At 41.3% G+C, this 23,779-nt stretch overlaps 1 protein-coding gene across 1 annotated transcript; it reads right to left on the bottom strand.

The window, feature by feature from the left end:
- Window positions 1–3,818: 3,818 nt before the first annotated feature.
- On the bottom strand, window positions 3,819–23,370 carry LOC126271934 (Kazal peptide Pr13a-like). The gene is made up of 3 exons (XM_049974397.1): window positions 23,309–23,370; window positions 8,007–8,180; window positions 3,819–4,388 (listed from the first exon to the last, which is right to left on the bottom strand). The coding sequence occupies exons 1-3, from the start codon at window positions 23,340–23,342 to the stop codon at window positions 4,210–4,212; spliced, it is 387 nt and encodes a 128-aa protein (XP_049830354.1). The 5' UTR covers window positions 23,343–23,370; the 3' UTR covers window positions 3,819–4,209.
- Between the last annotated feature and the right edge of the window lie 409 nt (window positions 23,371–23,779).

Genomic DNA, 23,779 nt, shown 5'->3' on the forward strand with positions numbered 1-23,779 from the left:
TATTACTTGACGCGATTTTCATAGCTTAGGAGTGAAACAGTAGGTGACAGCGAAAAATTCAAACTTCGTAGGATGAGGTGGACTTAGGTTAGTGCATACGGCCGAATTGGTTACTTTTTTTTTCGGTGGTGTGATAGATTATCGTGTTTGAATTTCAATTTTTTGTTATGGATGTAAGGGAATTGGCTTTCTTGCCACAAAAATCGACCATCTTGAATAAATAATAATAAATAATAATCAATGATAATAAATGCTAATAAATAATAGTAAATGATAATAATAATAAATAAAAGTACGGTTTTCCAGAGATTATGGCGTGTGAATTTGAACATGGGGGGATTTTCTATGTTAGTGGAGGTAGGCCAATAATAAAATAATAATAAATTATAATAAATAACAATAAATAATAAATGATAACAAATAATAATAAATGATGAATAATAATAAAGAGAAATGTGGTTTTACTGCCATTATCGTTTTGTAATTTGAATTTGGAGGGAACTTTTTAGTGGAAGTAGGCCAATAATAATAATAAACAATAAGAAATGATAATAGATGATAATGAATGTTAATAAATGATAATCAATAATAATTAATAATAATAATAATAAATGAACATAAATAATAATAAATGATAATAAATGAACATAAATAATAATGAGAAGCCCACCATTATCCTGTTGGGATTCAAACTTCACGCGTATTTTTTCTAGAGGCTAGGTTAGTGGACGTAGCCCAACTGGTCTATTTTCCCGCCAAAATTCAAAATTGCTGCCATTTTTTCTGGAGGTTAGGTTAGTGGACATAGCACAATTGGCCTATTTTCCCGCCAAAGGCCTCCATCTTGGATGGCGTCATGTAGTATTGCCAACTCTACATGCCGCCATCTTGGATGACGTCATCGCCGCCATCTTGAATAAATTTCACAACAATGCAGCATGTAGTCGTACATAGATTGCAAATAGTGCACTGTAATCATTCTCTCGATTTATAGTACTGTTGATTTACAAGTCATATATCCACTGAAGAGGGAAAGAAACTGGTACACACGTGTAATATCGTGTAGGGCCCCCACGAGCATGCGGAAGTGCCGCAACATGACGTGGCATGGACTCGACTAATGTCTGAAGTAATGCTGGAGGGAATTGACATCATGAATCCCGAAGGGCTATCCATAAATACGTAACAATACGAGGAGATGGAGATCTCTTTTGGACAGCACGTTGCAAGGCATACCACACATGCTCAATAATGTTCATGTCTGAGGAGACTGGTGGCCAGCGGAAGGGTCTAAACTCTGAAGAGTGTTCCTGGAGCCACTCTGTACCAATTCTGGACGTGTGGGTGTCGCATTGCCCTGCTGGAATTGCCAAAGTCTGTCGGAATGCACAATGGGCATGAATGAATGCAGGTGATTAGACAGGATGCATACGTACATGTCACCTGTCAGAGTCATATCTAAATGAATCAGCGGTCCCATATCACTCCAATTGAACACACCCCACACCATTACAGAGCCCCCACCAGCTTGAACATTCCCCTGCTGACATGCAGGGTCCATGGCTTAATGAGGTTGCCTCCATACCCGTACATGTCCATCCGCTCGATACGATTTGAGACGAGGCTTGTTCGACCAGGCCACATGTCTCCAGTCATCAACAGTCCACTATCGGTGTTGATGGGCCCAGGCGAGGCGTAAAGCTTTGTGCCGTGCAGTCATCAAGAGTACATAAGTGGGCCTTCGGCTCCGAAATGCCATATTGCCGATGTTTGTTTGCACGCTGCACGTGTTGATGGCCCAACAATGAAATCTGCAGCAATTTGCGGAAGTGTTGCACTTCTGTCACGGTGAACGATTCTCTTCGATTGTCGTTGATCCCATTCTTGCAGGATCTTTTTCCGGCCGCACCGATGTCGGAGATTTGATGTTTTACCGGATTCCTTATATTCTCAGAACACACGTGAAATGGTCATAGGGGAAAATCCCCACTTCTTCGCTACCTCGGTGATTCTGTGTCCCATCGCTCGTGCGCCGACAATTACACCACGTTCAAATTCAAATCTTGATAACCTTCCTTTGTAACAGCAGTAACCGATATAATAACTGCGACAGACACTTGTCTTATATAGGTGTTTCCGACCGCAGCGCCGTATTCTGCCTGTTTACATGTCTGTATTTTAATACGCATGCCTATAACAGTTTCTTTGGCGCTATAGTATATAAACAATATTATGAAAAGGAAACTTCCTACTCACCACACTGCGGAGATGCTGAGCTGCAGATAGGCACAACAAAAAGACTGTCGCAAATACATTTGTGTTTTGTACAGAAAACTTCAACTTCTTACTTTTTTTCTGCTTACTCTGCTGGTGCACCGATAAATGAACAAATCTATGATGCTTCAGCGCCCTGCTGTGTATACAGCCAGTAATGCAGCACTGAGAACAATGTCTGTTTAACTATCACCACCTGGAACCTGATTTTATATCGTCTTGAAAGCTGTTGTAAAGTTAGTTCTCGGCCAAAAAGGCTTTTGTCGAAAATAGACTACACACACACACACACACACACACACACACACACACACATACACACACACACACACACACGAACACACAGTCTCGTGCACGTGCGCTAAGCAACTCAGACAAACGTGACCACAGTCTCTGGCTCCAGCTGCAAGAGACTGTGGTCCTGTGTGTTTGAGTTGCGGTTGCGTGAGCGTGTGTTTGTGTATGTTATTTTCGACAAAGACCTTGTTGGCGGAAATCTAACTTTCCGGCAGTCTTTTTGTTGCGCCTCTCTGCGACTCAGCATCTCCGCTATATGGTGAGTAGCAACTATCCTTTTCATGAGATTATTACATTCCATCCTCGATTTTGCATTGTTTGAAAGCTGTTGTAAATATTTTATTACACCTGATAGTCTGTGGACAGAAACTGGTTGAATAACAAGGGAAATTTTTATCGACAGCTTCTGGCAGTGTATCGTGAAGTTTTTAAAATATTTAGGATCTGTGGGATGCAATCTTCTTCACATTTATCGATTCAGTGCCTCCTCATTAGTTATTATATCCAGCCACATAATTTCAAACATTGTTTTTTAGCACCACATTTGAAAAGCTTTTGATCTCTTCTTGTCTGAGTTGTTTATCGTCGACGTTAGTTCGCCCCCGGTAGCTGAGTGGTTCTACCCTCTGTAATAAAAAACTGAGTGAATGGATGAACTACGAACCTGAACGGGTGTCATCGGACGTCCGCCCCGAACAAATTCAACGAACAATGTAGAACAAAATGAGACAAAAAAAAAGTGGTCAGCGCGTCGCCAGAATGTCAATCCTAAGGGCCCGGGTTCGATTCCCAGCTGGGTCGGAGATTTTCTCCACTTAGGGACTGGGTATTGTGTTGTCTTAATCATCATCATTTCATCCCTATCGACGTGCAAGTCGCCGAAGTGGCGTCAAATCGAAAGACTTGCACCAGACGAACGGTCTACCCAGCTGCAGGCCCTAGTCACACGACATTTACATTTATCGTCCACGTTTCACCTCTGCACAATGCAGCGCTCCATTCAAATACACTCAGAAAAGAGTTGACAACTCTTAAATTTATATCCGACATTGATGAATTTCTCTTATACAGAAAGGTTTTTCTTGTTTAGTCAATCTACATTTTGTATCCTCTGTACATTGGGACTTGTTTTGCTGCCTGAAAAGCGAAACTTATTGAAAAATGGAGGAGTAACCGGAATATTTCATGGGTAGTTTTATTCTCCGTTCAGGAAAAAGAATACAACTGTACAACAAACAAAGACCATATGAATATTGAAGTTAATAATTTATTGACAAAGAACTATAATATACATATACACAATGATTAGTTTTTGTTGATTTGTACTTTGTTCTGTTTCGAGCACACGAATCTAGTTGGTTAGAACAACTGTCTGTACTAAGCGTACGGCAATATTGATTCGAAAATATGCCCTTATTGCTGTAGTCACACACCTGACAGTAACCAGTCCAAAATAGAACACCATCACATTTTCATATTTGAAAAAATAAAGCGTCCTATCTGGAGTGCCCACGCCGAATTGGTCACTTGCAGTAGCGGGACGCTGGGTGCCTACAGTCAGTCCGCCTCCCCACATGACGTCGCGGCGTCTTTAACTACGCGCCAAGGAGCAGCTGCCTCTGAGCTAGAAGGGGCGCTCTAGCCCTGCGCAGCTCCCAGCAGCAGGTGCACCAGAGGCCCCAGAAGACTGCCCTCTTCAACTGCCCCCACTGGCCTGCCGTCTCCGCCCCCCGAGTCCACCTCTGACGTTGGTGACGTCGTGCTGGTTAACTTCGCCAGGTATTTGCCACAGCGCTGTTGAGCCACGAACATGTACTCTGCTCAAAATAGAATGACATCATCAGTGGAAATCGAAACATATGTCACAAACGAACTAAAGTTGCTATATTAAGGACTGAAGATCCTCGAGGTCAAGGTCGTAAGTAAATTTTTATTACAAGCTGTTCTACTAACGTACTTGTGACGCTCTCTGCTTTGGGATATTACAAACACCGTTTACAATGTGTAAGTTACTAAGTTTTAACGGTATAAAGCCTTATTTCTATGACTTTCGCTCTATTTGATTGGTTATGAACACTCTAAAGTTATTTTCCCTGCACGTTCAGTATGGATTTTGTCATTTAAAAAAAGATTTGAACGATGTGTTAAGCCGTTATGACTATTACACTAATCGAGAATGTTTTTATGACCCTACATGGCTCGTGTGTATCTGAAACTAGTAACCGAAATAAAAATTTATTTGAGATCTTGACGTCGAGGATCTTTAATCCGTAATTAAAAATTACGAGAGATCGCTTATCTCCAACATTGACAATGTCAAGAAACATGAACTACAATTCAACCATATTTCATGCTTCGTGCGGAACATTCATGTGTGGCGATGTGTGATAAGGGGGCAGGCCATTAGATGTGATAAATATGGATGGTAGGAAAGATTTATTGACTTTAACTCCTTACAACAAATTCAGCAGATTACTTATAATTTAGTTAAAGGTAAACAAAAAAGAAACTATTGTAATAACTTGGAGTAAACTTTTGTTGGCCAACATACTACATCATTTTGCAACTCTAAAGTACTATATAACCGACGATTCCACCGTCTTTGCAGCGGTCCTTTACAAGGTGAGAAAACTACTGGCTTCTGGGCATAGTCTTCCATATACACGAGGGCTATCCGCAACATGAAGTCCGATCGGTCGCAGACTTTTTAAATTTTGCCGAAGTAAAAACGCAATGCGTAAACTTTACATACGATTGATTTTAGCTCATACATTGCAGTGAACGAAATGTATAAAAGATACTTGAATTTTATTTAAAGCTGAGAGCAGAAGGATATCTCACTTCTTTTTGGAGTTATTGAGTTGTATTGCTGAAGGACGGCCTCGTGCGAAGCGCACATTCACGTCCTTGCGTATCGCGAATCATGTGGTCATAACAATCGTCACATCTCATATACGATTCGAGATATCAAATGATAGCACGCAATGAGGCACATATATTCGAAATTTTTATTAACCTAGATATGGAAGTAACCCGTCTGCTGCAGTGGGGGGGGGGGGGGGGGGGGTAGGCGACTCAGGACGCATTCAGACATCCATAGTTCAGTATGAGTGGCGCGCATATACACGTCCACAATACCTGGCGAAAGCCGTAGCAGGTCATGTATACAAGCCCATAGCAGCGAAAAGGGTTAAAACCTTAAATGTTTTCCACCACCAAGGAACCGTAAATTTCAACTTCATTCAGCTACCCGTTGCTGAGAAAAAAAGGGTTTTTTAACTGCTTGCCACAGGCAATCAGAGAACTAAGCGATCCTATGAGGGTCCAGTTTGCACCGTTTAAGGTAAAAAGTAGTATGAGGTTTCCGTAACACTACCGCAATCTGCGTAAAGTTACGATGTATTCTAAAGTGTACTGAGGAGGGAACATCGACCGGTTAACACCGATAGCAATATTTTAGTTCCGAATAACCGGTATTTTTCGGTATTTCTTTGGTCTCGGTTATAACAGGTATTTTTACTTTTCACTAATAACCCGGTTAAAAACCGAAATGTCAAATAGCCATAGCAGCAGAGCTAATTTTTTTTTTCGTTTTTAAACAAACCATTTTTAAAGTACGAGTAATTTTTATTCGTAAAATTTGTATTGCTTTGAAATATTCCGTTATCACAGAAAATGGAAAAAACTAACAGTGCTATTTTAACAACAATGGTAATAGAAAAGAGCAACTAACACGTGGCATAAGAATTGGAACAACACTGCCGAGACAATGATGTACCTGTTATAACGTGGCGTGGCCTATTACTTGGTATGCGTGTCCATACAGTGTACAAGACTTCCCCCATCTGGTCTATTGGTAGTTTCTCATTATCGTCGTTGGATATCAACTGTATTACAGAATGGCACATCCCCAGTCTGGGATTAGTTTACGAAGTGCGGTATCAATGAAGTACAATGCTTCATTGCTCTATTAGATTAAAAAATGGGAGAACTCACAACAAACTTGTGACGTAATGTAAGGAGGAAACTTAAAATTATCATGAAACTTCGTAGCACATTAAAACTGTGTGCCGGACCGAGACTCGAACTCGGGACCTTTCCCTTTGCGGGCAAGTGCTCTACCAACTTTTTTTTTTTAGTCTTATTTTGTTTACTTTTGTTCGTTGCATCTGCTCGGGGCGGACGTCGTAAGACATCCGTTTACATTCGTTGTTGATCGATTAGCTCAGTTTTTTTTTTTATTACAGAGGGCTGCTAACCCTCTGAGAGAACACGCTGAGCTACCATGCCGGCGTAAAATATTTGGTCGGGGCGGACGTCACATGACATCCGTTCAAAGTGATCGTTGGTTCCTTGAGTCGGTTTTTTTGTATTACATAGAGCACGCAGCTCTCTTGGTTCAAATGGCTCTGAGCACTATGGGACTCAACTGCTGTGGTCATCAGTCCCCTAGAACTTAGACTACTTAAACCGAACTAACCTAAGGACATCACACACATCCATGCCCGAGGCAGGATTCGAACCTGCGACTATAGCAGTCGCACACGCAGCCCTCTGACCGAACACGCTGAGCTACCGGCTATTTTTTTTTATATGTTCGTTGCATCTGCTCGGGGCGGACGTCGTATGACATCCCTTTAAGTTCGTTGTTGATCGATTAACTTAGTTTTTTTTTTATTACAGAGGGCACTTAACCCTCTGACCGAACACGCTGAGCTACCACCAACTGAGCTACCTACCCAAGCACGACTCACGCCCCGTCCTAAGCAATTGCCTGCGAAAGGCAAAGTCCCGATTTAGAGTCTCGGTCCGGCACACAGTTTTAACCTGCCAGGAAGTTTCATATTAGCGCACACTCCGCTGCAGAGTGAAAATCTCATTCTGGTTAAAATTATCAGTTCATTCATAGTTACAATAAAAACAGAAAACAGCTGATTTGCTGCCTGCGTCTACATAACATGCCTTTCTCTGCTTGTAGCATTTGAAAACGGACAAATTAAAACGAAAAATAGAGTGCTTCAACCACAGTTTTCACCCTTAATGTCCAAATAGTGGTATGCTCCCAGACTGCAACAAAATTTAGTATCTACAAGAGAATACTGGTGACTTTTGTAGAAGTCAACCACCTGTCACTTTCAGAGAAAAGCAGCGAATGGAGAACAAGCTAAGTTTTCTTTCATTTGCTCATTTAATTTAGTATTTTGATTACATGTATGTTGAAAGAGAGGCAATCGAAATTTTTCAGTCTTTGTTCGAGTTCTACATTTATTACAGGAAAAAACATGATAAAAAACCGGAAGTCGGTTATTTCAGAAACCTGTTACTTTTAACAGTCCGGTCAAACTGGTGTTGAAAAATAAAAAACAGATAGATCCGAAAACCGGTTGTCTCAGCGATAACCGCAATTCCTAGGACGCAGGTTGCGGAGCACTTACTGTTCTTGCGGCAGCGGTTGGAGCACTGGAGCTCGCAGAGAGACCGGAATCCCCGGTACTTGCCGGTACCCTCCTGGCGGGCGCACAGCGGCCGGTACACCGGCTCAGGCAGGCACTCGCAGTTAGAGCACAGTTGCGCCCTGCACACCTCCGCCATCACCAGCAGCAAGCAACCTGCAACACAAGTCCGTCGTCAGGAACTGACGTACGGCAGCAAGCTTCCAGGAAGGTACATGGTGTCCAGCAAAGTTCTGCCTGAATTCAAAATTACACTACTGGCCATTAAAAGAAGAAATGCAGATGATAAACCGGTATTCATTGGACAAATATATTATACTAGAACTGACATGTGATTACATTTTCACGCAGTTTGGGTGCATAGATCCTGAGGAATCAGTATCAAGAACAAACACCTCTGGCCGCAATAACGGCCTTGATGCGCCTGGGCATTGAGTCAAACAGAGCTTGGATAGCGTGTACAGGTACAGCTGCCCATGCAGCTTCAACACGATACCACAGTTCATCAAGAGTAGTGACTGGCGTATTGTGACGAGCCAGTTGCTCGGCCACCATTGACTAGACGTTTTCAGTTGGTAAGAGGTCTGGAGAATGTGCTGGCCAGGGCAGCAGTCGAACATTTTCTGTATCCAGAAAGGCCCTTACAGGACCTGCAACATGTGGTCATGCATTATCCTGCTGAAATGTAGGGTTTCGCAGGGATCGAATGAAGGGTAGAGCCACGGGTCGTAACACATCTGAAATGTAACGTCCACTGTTCAAAGTGCCGTCAATACGAACGAGAGGTGACCAAGACGTGTAACCAATGGCACCCCAGACAATCACGCTGGATGATATGCCAGTAAGGCGATGACGAATACACGCTTCCAATGTGCGTTCACCGCGACGTCGCCAAACACGGGTGCGACCATCATGATGCTGTAAACAGAACCTGGATTCATCCGAAAAAATGACGTTTTGCCATTCGTGCACCCAGGTTCGTCGTTGAGTACACCATCGCAGGCGCTCCTGTCTGTGATGCAGCGTCAAGGGTAACCGCAGCCATGGTCTCCGGGCTGACAGTCCGTGCTGCTGCAAACGTCGTCGAACTGTTCGTGCAGATGGTTGTTGTCTTGCAAACGTCACCTTCTGTTGACTCAGGGATCGAGACGTGGCTGCACGATCCGTTACAGCCATGCGGATATGATGCCTGTCATCTCGATTGCTAGTGATACTGGGTCGTTGGAATCCAGCACGGCGTTCCGTATTACCCTCCTGAACCCATAGATTCCATATTCTGCTGTCATTGGATCTCGTCCGACGCGAGCAGCAATGTCACGATACGATAAATCGCAATCGCGATAGGCTACAATCTGACCTTTATCAAAGTCGGAAACGTGATGGTACCCATTTCTCCTCCTTACACGAGGCACACAACAACGTTTCACCAGGCAACGCTGGTCAACTGCTGTTTGTGTATGAGAAATCGGTTGGAATCTTTCCTCATGTCAGCACGTTGTAGGTGTCGCCATCGGCGCCAACCTTGTGTGAATGCTCTGAAAAGCTAATCAATCATTTGCATATCACATCATCTTCTTCCTGTCAGTTAAATTTCGCGTTTGTAGCAAGTCATCTTCGTGGTGTAGCAATTATAATGGCCAGTAGTGTAAATTACATCAAAACAAAGCTCGACAGAAGAAGTAGCAAAAAGTACGTACACTGTGACAGCTGTAAGAATTTTATTCAGGAGGTAATTACAAAAGCATTATAATTGCAAAACGTGGTGCCTATAAATAGTACTTCAGAGCCCAGAGCGATCAGTTACACAGCTGAAACGTTAATAGTGGATAGCTTCTGCACTCCTTCACTCACATTCGCTTCCATTGACTTTAGTATACAGCACTCTTTAGAGAACTGATATGACATCACATGATGATGTCATGTGAGAACTGTGGTAGGGAAGGAGAATGATAGACTTCGGTTTATTGGGAGAATTTTAGGGAAGAGTGGTTCACTTGTAGGAGACCGTATATGGGACGCAAGTGCGACATTTTCTTGAGCGTTGCTCGAGTGTTTGGTGTCCTACCAGGTCGGATTGAAGGAAGATATCGAAGCAATTAAGGGGCGGGCTGCCAGGTTCGTTACCGGTAGGAGGTGCTTCGCGAGCTCAAATGGGAATCCCTAGAGGGAAGGCGACGTTCTTTTCGAGAAACACTATTAAGAAACTTTAGGGAACCGGCATCTGAAGCTGACTACCGAACGATTCTACAGCCACCAACGTACACTGCGCGTAAGGACCTCGAAGATAAGATACGAGAAATTAGGGCTCATGCGGAACCATACAGACAGTCGTTTTTCCCTCGCTCTGTGTGCGACAAGTACTGGTACAGCGTACCCTCAGCCACGTCCTGTACGGTGGCTTGCGAAATATCTATATAGTAGATGTAGATGATTTGTCCTTTCGGGGAATTGTGTCAAATATACTTTTTAAACGCAATCACTGCCACCTTGTGACCATACGATTTTATTATTTATTTGTTTCACTTTCGCAATTTCGGCTGTAGAGCCGTTTTTAGGTGCAATATTAAAGCCGAGGTAATGTTCCTTAAATTACCTTCATCATATGTTATCGTATTAAGCTTTGCACTTCGTTTCCCATATGATTTATTGGTTCTGTGGGTAGCACACGGAGAGGGAAGCTTGACACATCTCGCGCGGCCCGAAGGCCACTCTGTTTACTTCTAAGCTCTGTGCGCGGAAACAGCAGATGCAATCCTATGTCTCTTTAAGCTGTCATCGTTACCACCGTATTGAGTACGCCCAAGGCATTGCCATCGCTTCTCGCAACTCAAGAGTGCTGTAATACCTTTCCAAAGTTCGATTACTTTTCGTGATCCTGGTGTCGACGGATAGTCTCTTTTCACTCGTACATACACTTTGCAACAAGTGATCGCTGATGCTGCCAGCGGCGCGCACATATTTTCAAGTCAGCAGGGACAAAACATTTTCCTCAAACATGTGATTCAGAAATTTTGAGGACGTTACTACAGTTACCTAACTGTATACTAAACCGCAACAAATCATCAAAAACAGATTCTAAATTTGTTTGTCCTTTCAAATGGAAGTCATGTAATACACAAAACGATACGCAAAACAGAATTTCTAATTAATTGTTTTGCACGAATTTCGCAAGATTCTCACTGATGAGTTCGATACTTCCACTTTAGCTTGTCATAATATTAACAAAATTACCGGTACTTGACTTTTCAACTGCATCTTTATGCCATTCGGAATTCATATACATACGCGAGAAACTTTTGAAATTGGTGAATAGACGGCCTATGAATGCGTCACGATGACTGCCACGCGTTATTGAGTGGTGCGAAGAGCACGTACAACATATAAAGCTCATCTTGAATAGCTTTAGAATAATACATTATGTCTGAAATTATAATTTTTCTCAGGTTGCTATGGATTCAATAAACTCTAATACCTTAAGGAATCGTCAATCCCCTTTTCCATCAAAGTAATGTCCGACATCGGAAATACTACCCTTTCCATAAAATCACATGAAGTCAGCAGACTTACTAGGTAGGTCTTCATTTTCCCCGTCAGTACAATTACCGGCCTTTTCAGTAGTTCTAATTTATTTCCGCACCGTTTTGTTGTGATATTTCGTCGCAAGTGTTATATTTTTCAATTCACTCACTTTCATTTTCTATTTTCATTGAGGTACCGGTATAAGAAAACTTACGACTATCGGTCATTTTTTCAATCTGTGCTTTATGCTTTTACATCTCACACTCCAAAAAAGTTCTAAGTAAACTACATTCATGAACCATTGGTCACTTATAACTCATTGCCGACTACGGAGAAACTGAGAGATAATTTCATTCACTGCCGACAATACTCTTACGCTGCGCCGGCCAGATGAGTTTCGTGACACCGCATTAAAGGAATGTTCTCACACTCCAAAAAAGTTCTAAGTAAACCACATTCATGAACCATTGGTCACTTATAACTCATTGCCGACTACGGAGAAACTGAGAGATAATTTCATTCACTGCCGACAATACTCTTACGCTGCGCCGGCCAAATGAGTTTCGTGACACCGCATTAAAGGAATGTTCGCGCTCAAACGTGGCTCTTATTTGCAGTAGTGGTTACGGAACTAATTAAATGGATATCCTTCTGAATGGAACCGCGTTAAATGAAAGGGCGGGAAATGAAAAATATACTACCTGCGTTAAGATATCACAAGAAATGGGCTGGGAACTCAAATATCTATATTAATGATCTCAGTAATTTCGTAATTCATTCAATTGGCAACTTGATTTCATTTTATTATAAGCTAAATTTGTTTTGGAAATGGATATTCATCCTAAATTCCTCCTCCCTCCCCCCCTTTCTCTTTGCGCACCTCACTCCCGCCCCATCTCTTTGTCCATCTCCTCATCCTTCCCCCCTCTCTGTCCTCCACCCTTCTCTATGACCTTGAGCCTCGTTTTATTGTTGTTGCAAATGAAACCTTGTTGGGAACTGAAGTCATTCAAAATGAGTGGCTGATTCGCTTGAGATCACTGGTATAAGGGATATGAGAGACACGTCTCCAGCTGATGGTCGCTTTAATGACAGTATCTCACATAGTTTTAATCTGCGAACTATTTTCTGTAAAACTGACGCCGAGAAGCACAACAAAACAACATATTGTGGTGTATACAACTTTTGTTTGAAACACACACACACACATATATTGAAAATATTAAAAGATATGTAGGCTATGTCCGTCAGAACGTTCGTTAGAGCATTGCGTGATCAAGAACCTTTCGATAGTTTTGATAAGAACTTTCCCCTATGTAAAAAAACGTTTTATTTCTACCATTTAGCTACACCTTCCAGCTAGTTCTCTGCATTGTTGCCTTCTCTATTGAGACATTTGTCGTAACGTTGTACCAACTTTCCAATACCCACCTCATAGAAGGCATTCACCTCTGCTTCCTGCCAGTTCTCTACTCTGGTCTGTAGCTCGGTGTCTGTGCCAAAATACTGTCATGGGCAGCGATTCCAGAGCGTTAAAGGATGAAAATAAGAGGGAGCCATGTCCGGGCTGTATTGTGGGTGATCAAACACTCCCCATCGAAAACGCACCAGCTTGCAGCGCATTGCCATGAAGAACAATGCCTAATGGCAACATCCCTCTTTGCTTGTTCGGAATTGCCCTTCAAAGACGATTTTCTCGAATCGCCTCACCCACTCGCTGAACAAAATCATTGCTTGACAGTCGCTTCCTTCCTTTACCGCCTACATAATGAACATCTGTATGCCCTGCTTCAAAGTTCCTTCCTTATTTCCGCACTTTGCTCCCACGCATGACCATTACGCTATGTGGGATGAGGAACCCCTGAGCATGAAGAAATCGAATGACAGCACGTATTTCACATTTGACGGGGGACTATTGTTCTAGGCATCTTTACGTTCTTAATGTTCCCTAAGAACTGAAAAGTGCGTCGTGACACGATCGACGGGCATACTAGAAACACTGCGCAACACATCTTCGCAGAGCTTTATCGGATTTTCGGATTTTCACAGCGGTTTTAATTTCGCTACCGCTTGTACCGTGGAAAAAAAAATCTCTTACATTTGGCCATGCGAAAAACACTTTGTTCGTAAATTAGTTCCAACGTGTATGAACGTCTGACATAGAGCATTGTTTATTGCTATTGCAAACGAAACCTTGATTTGGGACTGAAATCGCTTAAAATAAATGGGTGAATCGGTTGGGACCATTGGTATATGCGGTATGCGAGCGACTTCTCCATCTGCTCAATCTATGAGAATAGTAGCTTCCGTGACGTTACTTCTAAATATATAAACTTGCAGAGTCTGTATTCAGTCCACCAATTGGCGTTACGAGTGCAGAACCTTGACAAAATAGCGACAAAACAAGAGAAGAGTTTTTGTGTGTTGGATTATGAGAAATGTTTAACTGCTATAACAGTGCAGCGTGCATTCATAAGGAATTATGGAAAAGATTCGCTTTATAAACAGATCGTTATGCGTTGGCATCGACAAATTAGGGACACTGGTTGTTTCTGTACACCGAAAAGTACAGGCCCACGATGTGTGCGAGGGGGATGAACATTTCGCCTCTAAGCTGTAGTGTTCCCTGATCAAGTTACCTGGATTCGCCTCCCTGCTGAATATACCGTTTTCGCAGCGGAGCTCCACGCGATCCTGAAGGCACTGGAGCAGATGAATCGTGTTCGGGACGATCGATTTCTTCTCTGCTCCGATTCTCTTAGTGCCTTACAATCACTGCAGAACCTGTACGCGACAGAGGCGATGGTCTAGCTGATACATAACCAACTGTACTTGCTCCAACGGCGGGGTACAGAAGTATCCTTCTGCTGGGTGCCTGGTCATGTTGGCATATGGGGCAATGAACAGGCCGATCGGGCTGCCAAGGAGGCCTGCAGAGAGCAGGATGTGGTCCAGTGTCCTATTCCCTTGCAGTCAGTCATCGCTGCACTCCACAGGAAGTGCATGGAGTTGTGGGAGGACGAATGGCTGGCGGTGACGGCCAATAAACTGCGGTTGATAAAGTCAACCACTCGGCCGTGGCGTTCCTCCTGCCGATTGCTCAGGCGGGAGGAGGTGGCCCTCACACGTCTTCGGATCGGGCACTGTGCTCTCACACATAGCTTTTTATTACGGCGGGAGGGTCCACCGTTTTGTGATGCTTGTGGTGTGTACATCTCTGTCCGGCACATTTTAACAGACTGCATTTTATACCGTGATGCACGGGCAGAAGCACAAGTTGCTGGGGATCTGCCTTCTGTTTTAGCTAATGATGGGACGTGTGTGTCTAGGGTTTTTAAGTTTTGTGATGTGTCTGGACTCTGGACTAAAATTTTAGGCTGGAGGTTTTAGTATATTGCAGAGTGGCTGACTCCTCCCCTTTTTTCCTTCCGGTCAGCCAGCCACTTCCATCTGCTAGATTGTTTTAGCTTCCTCTATCATTTTCTTCCTGTGTTGTCCATATTTTACTGCTGACGCTCTGTTTCATCCCACGCTTTGGTGTGGGTGAGCACATGTTTTTCAACGATTGTTACCCATGTTTTCTGTTCCGTTTTATATTCCTGTTCTAGGATTTTTCTTGATACCCGTCTAACTTAAGTTACTGAACGGGCGCAGAAGACAGCTGATATTCATCGACGAAATAACCTTCCGTGTATATGGAAAGGTTAATCACCACAGTGTGAGTGTGGGGAACTGAAAATCCTTACCAAATTCTAGCACATGAACGAGATTTTTGTACAATGGCAAATGTGAAATGCTTAGTACAAAAACGTATAAAAAATGGAGGAAGTCGGTCAAGAGCTTATCGAAATTTTTCTTACTAACGTTTCACCTTTATGCATTGATACAGATAAACTACTTACTCATTCTTAAACAGCCTGTAGCAGTAGTCATACGTACTGCAAACTTAGCGGAACTAAGGAGCTTTATCAATTCTAAGCTGTGGATTTTGCAACAAAAGTTGTGATTTACCCGCAGTCTCAAAACGACGTTTTCTTCTGTTTGTATGTCATTGTTTGATGACTCAGTTTTTGTAGCTTGTGGGTCCTACGAGAAGTACTGACCTGCATGCACTGAGATTTGTACAAATCCAATGATAATCCACTTATTTGCTTTTAACCATGTGCTCATGTTTCCGAATATTTAATTACCTGCCTTTTAAGTATGGGAACATATTTTTTTTATTCCTGTAGTTGTATTATCTACAAAAAGAACAACATTTACATCTTCTGAAATTGCAAATAGAGGATCATTTTTGCATCAATAGCAGGGTAGAAACAAGCATGAAAAACGTGCACACTTGAAGCAGTCTAAGTCTACTGTTCTGTGTAGAGGGAAATGTTTTTCGTTCAAGCTGCTTAATAGAATATCAGAAGATAATACAATGTAATGAAACTTCTCGCTGGTTGTTTTGCTCCAAGGCCTGTGGATGTGTTCACTACAAAGGAAGTACGCTGCGGTCTACCACTTCCGCACGAACGCAAGGCCGAACAACCAAACAGTCATCTGCTGTAAATGCTGCACGTTCTCTCTCCACTTTGTTCTGAAGGAAGTGAGTCCCTGCGGTGAAACACAGTGAAGCCACACTTATAGGCCATAAGCCATGATTTTAAATAATTTCGTTAATATTTCTGTAGAATTGTGAATTACTTAGGAATTTCAAAAGTCTAAGTAGTTTACTAAAAACTTCTGGGCGTGAGAAGTCATACTTACATCAACTTTGGTTTTGTATAAGTCTATAAATAGTCTAGACAATAGTGTCTGGTTCTAATTTTATCTCAGCTCATCTTGTCTCTAGTTGTCTGTATTGTGTTAGCTCGTGTGAGCGCTTATGACTTTTAACTGTGAAAATACATAGCGTAGGAGTATTCAAAACTTTAAATTTCAGAAGTATCTTCCATCTCATCTGAAAGTAATTATGTTTGAGGAAGGGAAAAGTTTTATTATTAAAAAGAACTGATAATTATTTCTTTTAAGTGAATTAAGCGAAATGAGATAGGGAGTTTCAGTGAACAGGAATTAATTCAAAGTTGGAACAGTGAGATTATTACTTATTTTCGATCGCTACATTACGCAGCGCAGCGATTATCATTAGACTTCAAAGACCGTCGACAACACAGACTTACCAATGTACTGAAATGGGTCGTAAAAATTACCCATGGGAGCAAGCATACTACAAGTATGTTCATTCGATTCTCTTATGCATTTATAAAATTGTAATTAATCGTAATACACTAAATAAAAGGAGAATTAGCTGAAAACTATTGCAGGTTTCTTAGTACATTTGACTGGCTCGCCACAGAGAAAAGCAGGGAAAGAGCTAACCACTGTCAGAATAAATAAAAGTTGCTTTCAACAATTCTGAACAAGGCTGACACATCTAACGGCATGATGCCGATAACTTCTGACAATACCTACTGATTAATTTATTGTTTCCCAAGTCAACATGTCTGTTTCTCAACGTATACTAATCGTACAGAGATGAACGGAGTATCATTAGAAAGATTTTTTAATCGGCTTCTGATACTGCGTACTGATTTTGTGCTAACACTTAGTACCTGTGGAAAACGGACATATCATAGGCAAAAGGGCATATGGATTTCGGATTCATATTTTACCAAGTTAACTTATTAATAATGAATAAGAGACCCCCTGTTCGTATTATCTTATTATAAATACCTTTTTATTTGTTTTAAAGTACTGACTAACTGGATAATGGTACATAATATTGTATAGATAATAACCGTGAACACTGCAGTTGTCCATTATCGCTGCGTCGTACGGGTTGATTTTTCTAAACGAATATACTTTCCTTAACGACAAACATTTTTGTCATTGTCGCCTTGAACTGTGATTTATCTATTGCTGTCAAGGCCTAACGTGTTTTCTATAACTGAAAATGCTTGTCGAGTTAAAGATGTAGGTTATGTGACCATACTGACAGTTACTGACCTCTGTCTGTCGTACACGTCGGAAGAATCATTCCGAACACAAAACAGATGTTTGGACACATTTTTAACACATATATTTGTAATTGTTGCTTCTATAGTGCTATTATGCACTACTAATATAGCACGCGAAGTGCAGTTTAAATCTCAGGATACAGTTAGACGTTATTGTGGCCTCACTGATGTACCAGGTAAGAAGTGAAAACGACATTGTAAACTATTGTAACACACTGTAAAGAGTTTTGTTCAAAATTATGTGCATGGAAATGTATATACAAGCATGTGTCATAATTTCATGATTATTATTTCACGTCGTTCTGTTCATTTCTTAAAGACGTTATCTCTTCATTTCCACAACTACCCTTATCTGTACGACTCCAAATATTGTCACTGTTTAAAACCGTATAGGTGCGGAAGTTTTGCACGGGTCACCTGGTCACTGGTTAAATAAGAATGAACCAGGCACTCTGTTATACAGTGAAGTAACCAACTCAGTGATTTGGGCAAGAGTCAGGCAACATACAAAATCTTAAAAATTTTCCACACTTTTCTCATAGTTACTGTGATTTGCAAGCTCCTCTCACTGCATAGCTACACACGAGGTGGAAGCGTTGACCAACTATGCTTCAGTAAGAAGCCGTCTCATCCGACCTTGTAAGCTGAAATTAAATCTAATAGCAGTGTATTCATATATATACAGCTTCTGCCTTCCTTGTTCTATTATTAAAATATCGACGTTGCAGAGTCTATTGTGGCAACGGCGCTATTGGTTACTCCCGAAAAAAGATCATGCAAATGCCTCGCTGTTGATGAACAACCAGCTGACTTGAAGCAAACCGTTACTCTATGTACACCTTACGTGCAGGACTGGAATATAGGTATGCTGATTATAGAATGTACTACATAGAGAAAAAGATGACTGACATCAAAACGAACGACCTACCAGTGTGTTCTAGAAACCAAATGCCATTTAAGAAAGTGTGTAATTTAGCTTTATAGTCTAAGAACGTGCAAGTACAATTTATCGTGTCAAAACATACTTCTGTCATACGCTGGTAGTATGTAGTTAATTGGCTGAAAAACATGTGAGGAACGAGGAAAAAAGGCTGTCGAAGGACGAGAAGTTTTTCTGTGGTGAGAGAAAGAGCCAGGCAACGGATAACAAATCATGAAGTAATCTGTTGAGAGCACCATATTCTACAGAATAAATCTTGGAAATAATTCGGACGTCATTCTATAAAAGGAAAAAAAACATGAGTAAAAACGAGTAACGCAAAGCAGTGTGATGAAGATGGCTCTGCTTAAACGATATAACTTACATTCATGTATATTACGCTGTTATGCAAATACTAAACATTCCTGCTATACTGGAGAAATAGAGAGCATCGCGACTTAAAAGAGCTATTTCTTAGAATGAAATTGCTGTGTTACGCTAAAGAGTAAATAATGTGAAACAAATCCTACAACCAGGAAACAATAATGAACAACCACTTTTAAGTCTTCAGTGGTAAGTGTTTAGAAAACAGTTCTTCGCTAAGAATTCATTATTCGCATCCTGTTAATAAAATGTGTTGACCAGAAATACTTCCACTTTCTTAGGAAGACTTTAGAACTATGTACAAGGGCGTGCTGTAAAATAATGCCTCCGATTTTTTATATGAAAAAGTTAAAGCTTTTTAAAGTAAAAGAAACATTTTTAACATTCTACATCTATATTATTATTCATATCTATATATTTATTTCTCTACGTATTCATCCTGACCATGAACACATTTTTCCCAGGAAGAGACCAATTTGTTGATTCCGTTATTGTAGAATATTTGACTTCGTTGACAGAGCCACGACCTCACCTCTGCTTGCACCGCTTCATCGCTATCAAAGTGAAGTTTTTTGTCCTTTTTTTCTTTTTCCTTTTTTTTTCTTTATTGAATTTTGATTCCCCCGAAGGGGGCGGGCTGGCACCAGCCTACAGTCTTTGTTTTAAAAAAAGGAGAAGATAATATCTAATAAAAAACAGGCGACAAAATCGGTTTTCAAATTGAAGTCCTCGAAGATGTTCTTTAAGTTTTGGAAACAGATAAAATCGGGTGGGACCAAGTCGAGAAAGTAAAGACGATGATCGACGGCAGTGAATCCAATGCGTCGGACTACAGATGTCGCAGCTCTCGTGCGTCGTCTCGCATTGTCGTGCTGAAGGAGATGGTGCTCCATGTGTGTGAAACTCGATTACAGCACGCTGTTTCTCACGCACCGAGTAGTCACGTAACACACTGCCATGTTACATGCTGCAATTCGTAGCCCTCTTACAGTAGAGGATTGGAAATATGTAGATTTGAGAAATAAAGATGTAAAATGTTAATAACAGTTGTTTTATTTAAAAACTTTTAAGAGTTTTCACATGAAAAGGATGGAATCAAATCAACACGCCGTCGTATGTAGCCGTAGTCGCCGATGGAAGCATTCTTTTATAGTCAACAAATGTGGTCATCTCTTATCAGTTCCGCAGGAAATGAGTAACTGCTCCGCAAAAAGCTACAAATAGCAAGGTTTTTTCGCGACATTTGGACGATACCACTTACTTTTTAATTTTTAGTATGATTGCTGTGTTTTTAGTCTGATTTAAAATTGAAGTAATCAGTGAATAAAACAGGTTTATTTTATTTTTTAAGAATTTGTTATCCTTCAAAATAAGCAAACTATTCCATCAAAGTTCCAGGATTTTCCACTGTGTCCCGTCGGAGGAGAAGTTTCGGAACTCGTTTTCTAGATGTCCCGATGGGAATTTGAACTCATCTAGAACTGTTGCGTCAACAACTGCGCCAGTTCCTTCAGTGAAAGGCTGCTGAAGCTGTGACAGAAAAAAACTATGTTCAGTGTTAGTTTATTTGTGAGAAACGCCTATTTCAGCACAGGTGCATATGGTATGTGCCAGGTAAACGTTCAGGCATCTCAAACAGTAAGAAAACATAGCTGAAAATTTGCATGTAGATGAGGCCTAACTCCACCGACAAAATTCAGGAAGTGTTCAGGGATATCTTCGGGTATACTGGACCCGTGGCCTCTAGTGGGGTTTACAAAGTAATACTATTATTGTCATTTACTCGGTTTGCTACTCCGTTAACCTTTGTCTCTGTAAAAACACCTTCATATCAACGAAAATGACTGTAGTGTGCAGCGCCGGCCGGAATGGCCGAGCGGTTCTAGGCGCTACAGTCTGGAACCGCGCGACTGCTACGGTCGCAGGTTCGAATCCTGCTTCGGTCATGGATGTGTGTGATGTCCTTAGGTTAGTTAGGTTTAAGTAATTCTAAGTTCTAGGGGACTGATGACCTCAGAAGTTAAGTCCCACAGTGCTCAGAGCCATTTGAGCCCTTTTTTTGTAGTGTGCAGCCTTTCGAACTCGTATAAATTTCTGTGTATAAAAGGCAATGTCCCGACTGTCTGACTCACTTGAAGACTCCTTATCGCCAAGTCCAAACCACTAAGGATAGATGCCTGTAATATGCAGAGGATCTTATACAGAAGGCATCGTTTAAGAAGGCATTTTTAGAAATTTCACTTCTAAAGGTTCGAAATAAGGGATGAAAGGTTTTTTGAAAATCTGTCGCTATTAAGGCAATTTTGAAGCTAGACCCACGAAAATTGGTAATTGGATTCTCGGTCAGAGATAAAGAAGCTCGTGTGTCAGCATTTTTCGAAATTTAACCCCTGTGGCTGTGAAAATGTGGATGCACATTTTTAAAAAAATATAAATCATTATTAAAGTACTACTAAGGAATTTTTAAAGCTACATCTATGAAAACTGATATTTGACTTCTCAGTTATAAATTTAAAAAAAAACATGTTTTATGTTTTTGGAAATTCAGCCCACAAGGGAGCCAAATATGCAATGAAATTTTTAAGAAATATTTCATTATGTAAGCATTGTTAAGGCAAAATCTACGTAGATTTAAAATTGGCTTCCAAAAAAAACGATGTTTCACTTTTTGGAAATTCAGTCCTAAAGGAGATGAAATACAAATTGAATGCTTCATGAAATTTTTTCACAGTGATAGCATTTTTAGGGCTAAATTTATGATAATTGATATTTGGCTTCTCAGTGAGAAATGAAGAAACTTTTTTTTTTCAGCCTCAAAGGGGATCAGACTGATTTAGTGACTCATCATCGCCCAGCCCAAACTGCTGTTGACAGAAACATGAAAGTTGAAGAGAGTGTGCATCTTATATCTATAGACGTCGTTTAAGAGGGGATTGTTCGAAATTCCACTTTTAAAGTGGTGAAATTAGGGGTGAAAATTTTTAAGAAAATATTTAGCTCTATTAAGAAAATTTTAAATCTAAATGTATGAAAACTGAAGTTTCACTTCTCGGTTACATACAAAGAAATATGTGTTAGAGAATGAAAGTTTCTATGGAAATATCACCACGAGAACGCAGAAGGCATCTCTAATAAAATCCTTGGACCCCAGCTGCCAGAATCGCTTTTTGATTAGAAGTACATTCGGAAAAGACCTTGCTCCCTTGGCCTTCATTAGTGTGAAAAGTTTAGAAGGTGTTGCAAATTGCGAACAACGTAAAAATTCGATTGAAGAACAACAAAAGAACAATCTGGCCTCACCATACAGTCTATGCGATGGAAGCAGCGACACTTGTACTTTTGTAAGGTGTTCGTCACTGCAACAGCCCAGCATAGCATCGTTGTGCGGCTCTTCCATTGCATTCACTGAACCCAAACAGGAGATTATCTCTTCACTACTAAACCCATCCACAACACTGTGTACTATTGTTAATGTACAACGCCGCCAGAAAACCAAACCCGTGACATACTTGAGCGTTACTGAATGTAAGCTTCAGGTCGTAGACTAAAATGGGCATTCTTTTGTCAACAGCAGGTACCAAGAGTGAATTTAACGAGTCTGTTTCCAAGCATGACAAAGAGCACATTTGCACTGTTTGTGAGTATATTTCAAGTTCAATACAGATAATAACATAAACGGGGGTCGAACATTAAATGAAATGCAGTTACTCGGTAACATTTTACCGAAAACTAATCATCCCTTGAAACAAAATACAAAAAAATATCTCCGGACAACCTTCGAAAGTTGACGGTGAGCTTCGGGTTCACTCTGAACATGTGACGGAAGCAGATTGTCAAAAGGACATCGACGAATAAACCAGCGAAACGCCTAATGTACACGGCTAGTATTCTAGAACAACGTGGGTCAAAACTCCGTCCTGCCGTCCTGAGACAGATTTGTCGTGGTTTTCTTAGTTCTCTGCAAGTGAATATCGCGATGATTCCCACCAAATGGGTGCAGCACATTTTGTGGTTCATCTTTGTCCAACAGACAGACTACCTTGCCTGTAATAACTCCGATATCGACAGGGCAATAAACTCTTCAACTTTACTCCCTCCCGCTGCACATCAGCTTTGGCATCTCGTAGATAATGGCGACTGCCTTTATCTCTCACGATGTGACGGCTTTTGTATCAGCAAGGCAATTAGTGGACCACTGGACACCGTTACGAATAGTCTCATACCGAAAAAAATGTGAGGTAGCCCTGTCTAGGCGAAACCGTTAATGCCGCCTGAAACCCCTCATAGCTGGGATCATGCTCCGGAACACTTGCTGATTACCGAGTCATTTAATACAATCCACTCACAGACAGTATTGCTGTGCTAGGCTCTAGTGGTACTGTTACGCATCGACGAATACAGTTCGTCAACGATAGAAATCCTGATACTGCACGGCCAAGTCAGTGTTGGGCTCAACATACCTGCGACAAGAAAGGCGACCACCACTCTGTCCATGTCTGCACAGTACTACGTGACCAGTGGCCGGCAACGGACGATTTAAAGCGGCTGCGAGCGGAAGAGTCGAAACTTCCCGCTGGCTGGAGTGGGACACGTTTCCTGACGCAAGGGAAATGCTGCGGCGCCAAGCGCAATCCCCTGTGTATCTACTTATGACTCATTCCCCTAAGCTATGTAGCCGTACCAGCACTATGGAGACCTCCACTATTTTTCTTTTCTGTACCAATCTCTTCGTCTCTTCATAGATTATACTTTAAACCAAAACCTCCAATAATTCGAGTTGCGAATTCCCATCATTGCTGGCATATTTTGTAACAGTTCTTCTAACTTTTCTTGCTTTTGCTAAGCAGGACAATCTCAACTGCGAATCTGAATATTACTAACTATTGTTTGTCAATGTTCAATTTTATTTTTGACTCACACACTAGGAGAAA

This window comes from Schistocerca gregaria, chromosome 1 (assembly GCF_023897955.1).
Source record: "Schistocerca gregaria isolate iqSchGreg1 chromosome 1, iqSchGreg1.2, whole genome shotgun sequence".
NCBI classification, from domain to species: Eukaryota; Metazoa; Arthropoda; class Insecta; order Orthoptera; family Acrididae; genus Schistocerca; species Schistocerca gregaria.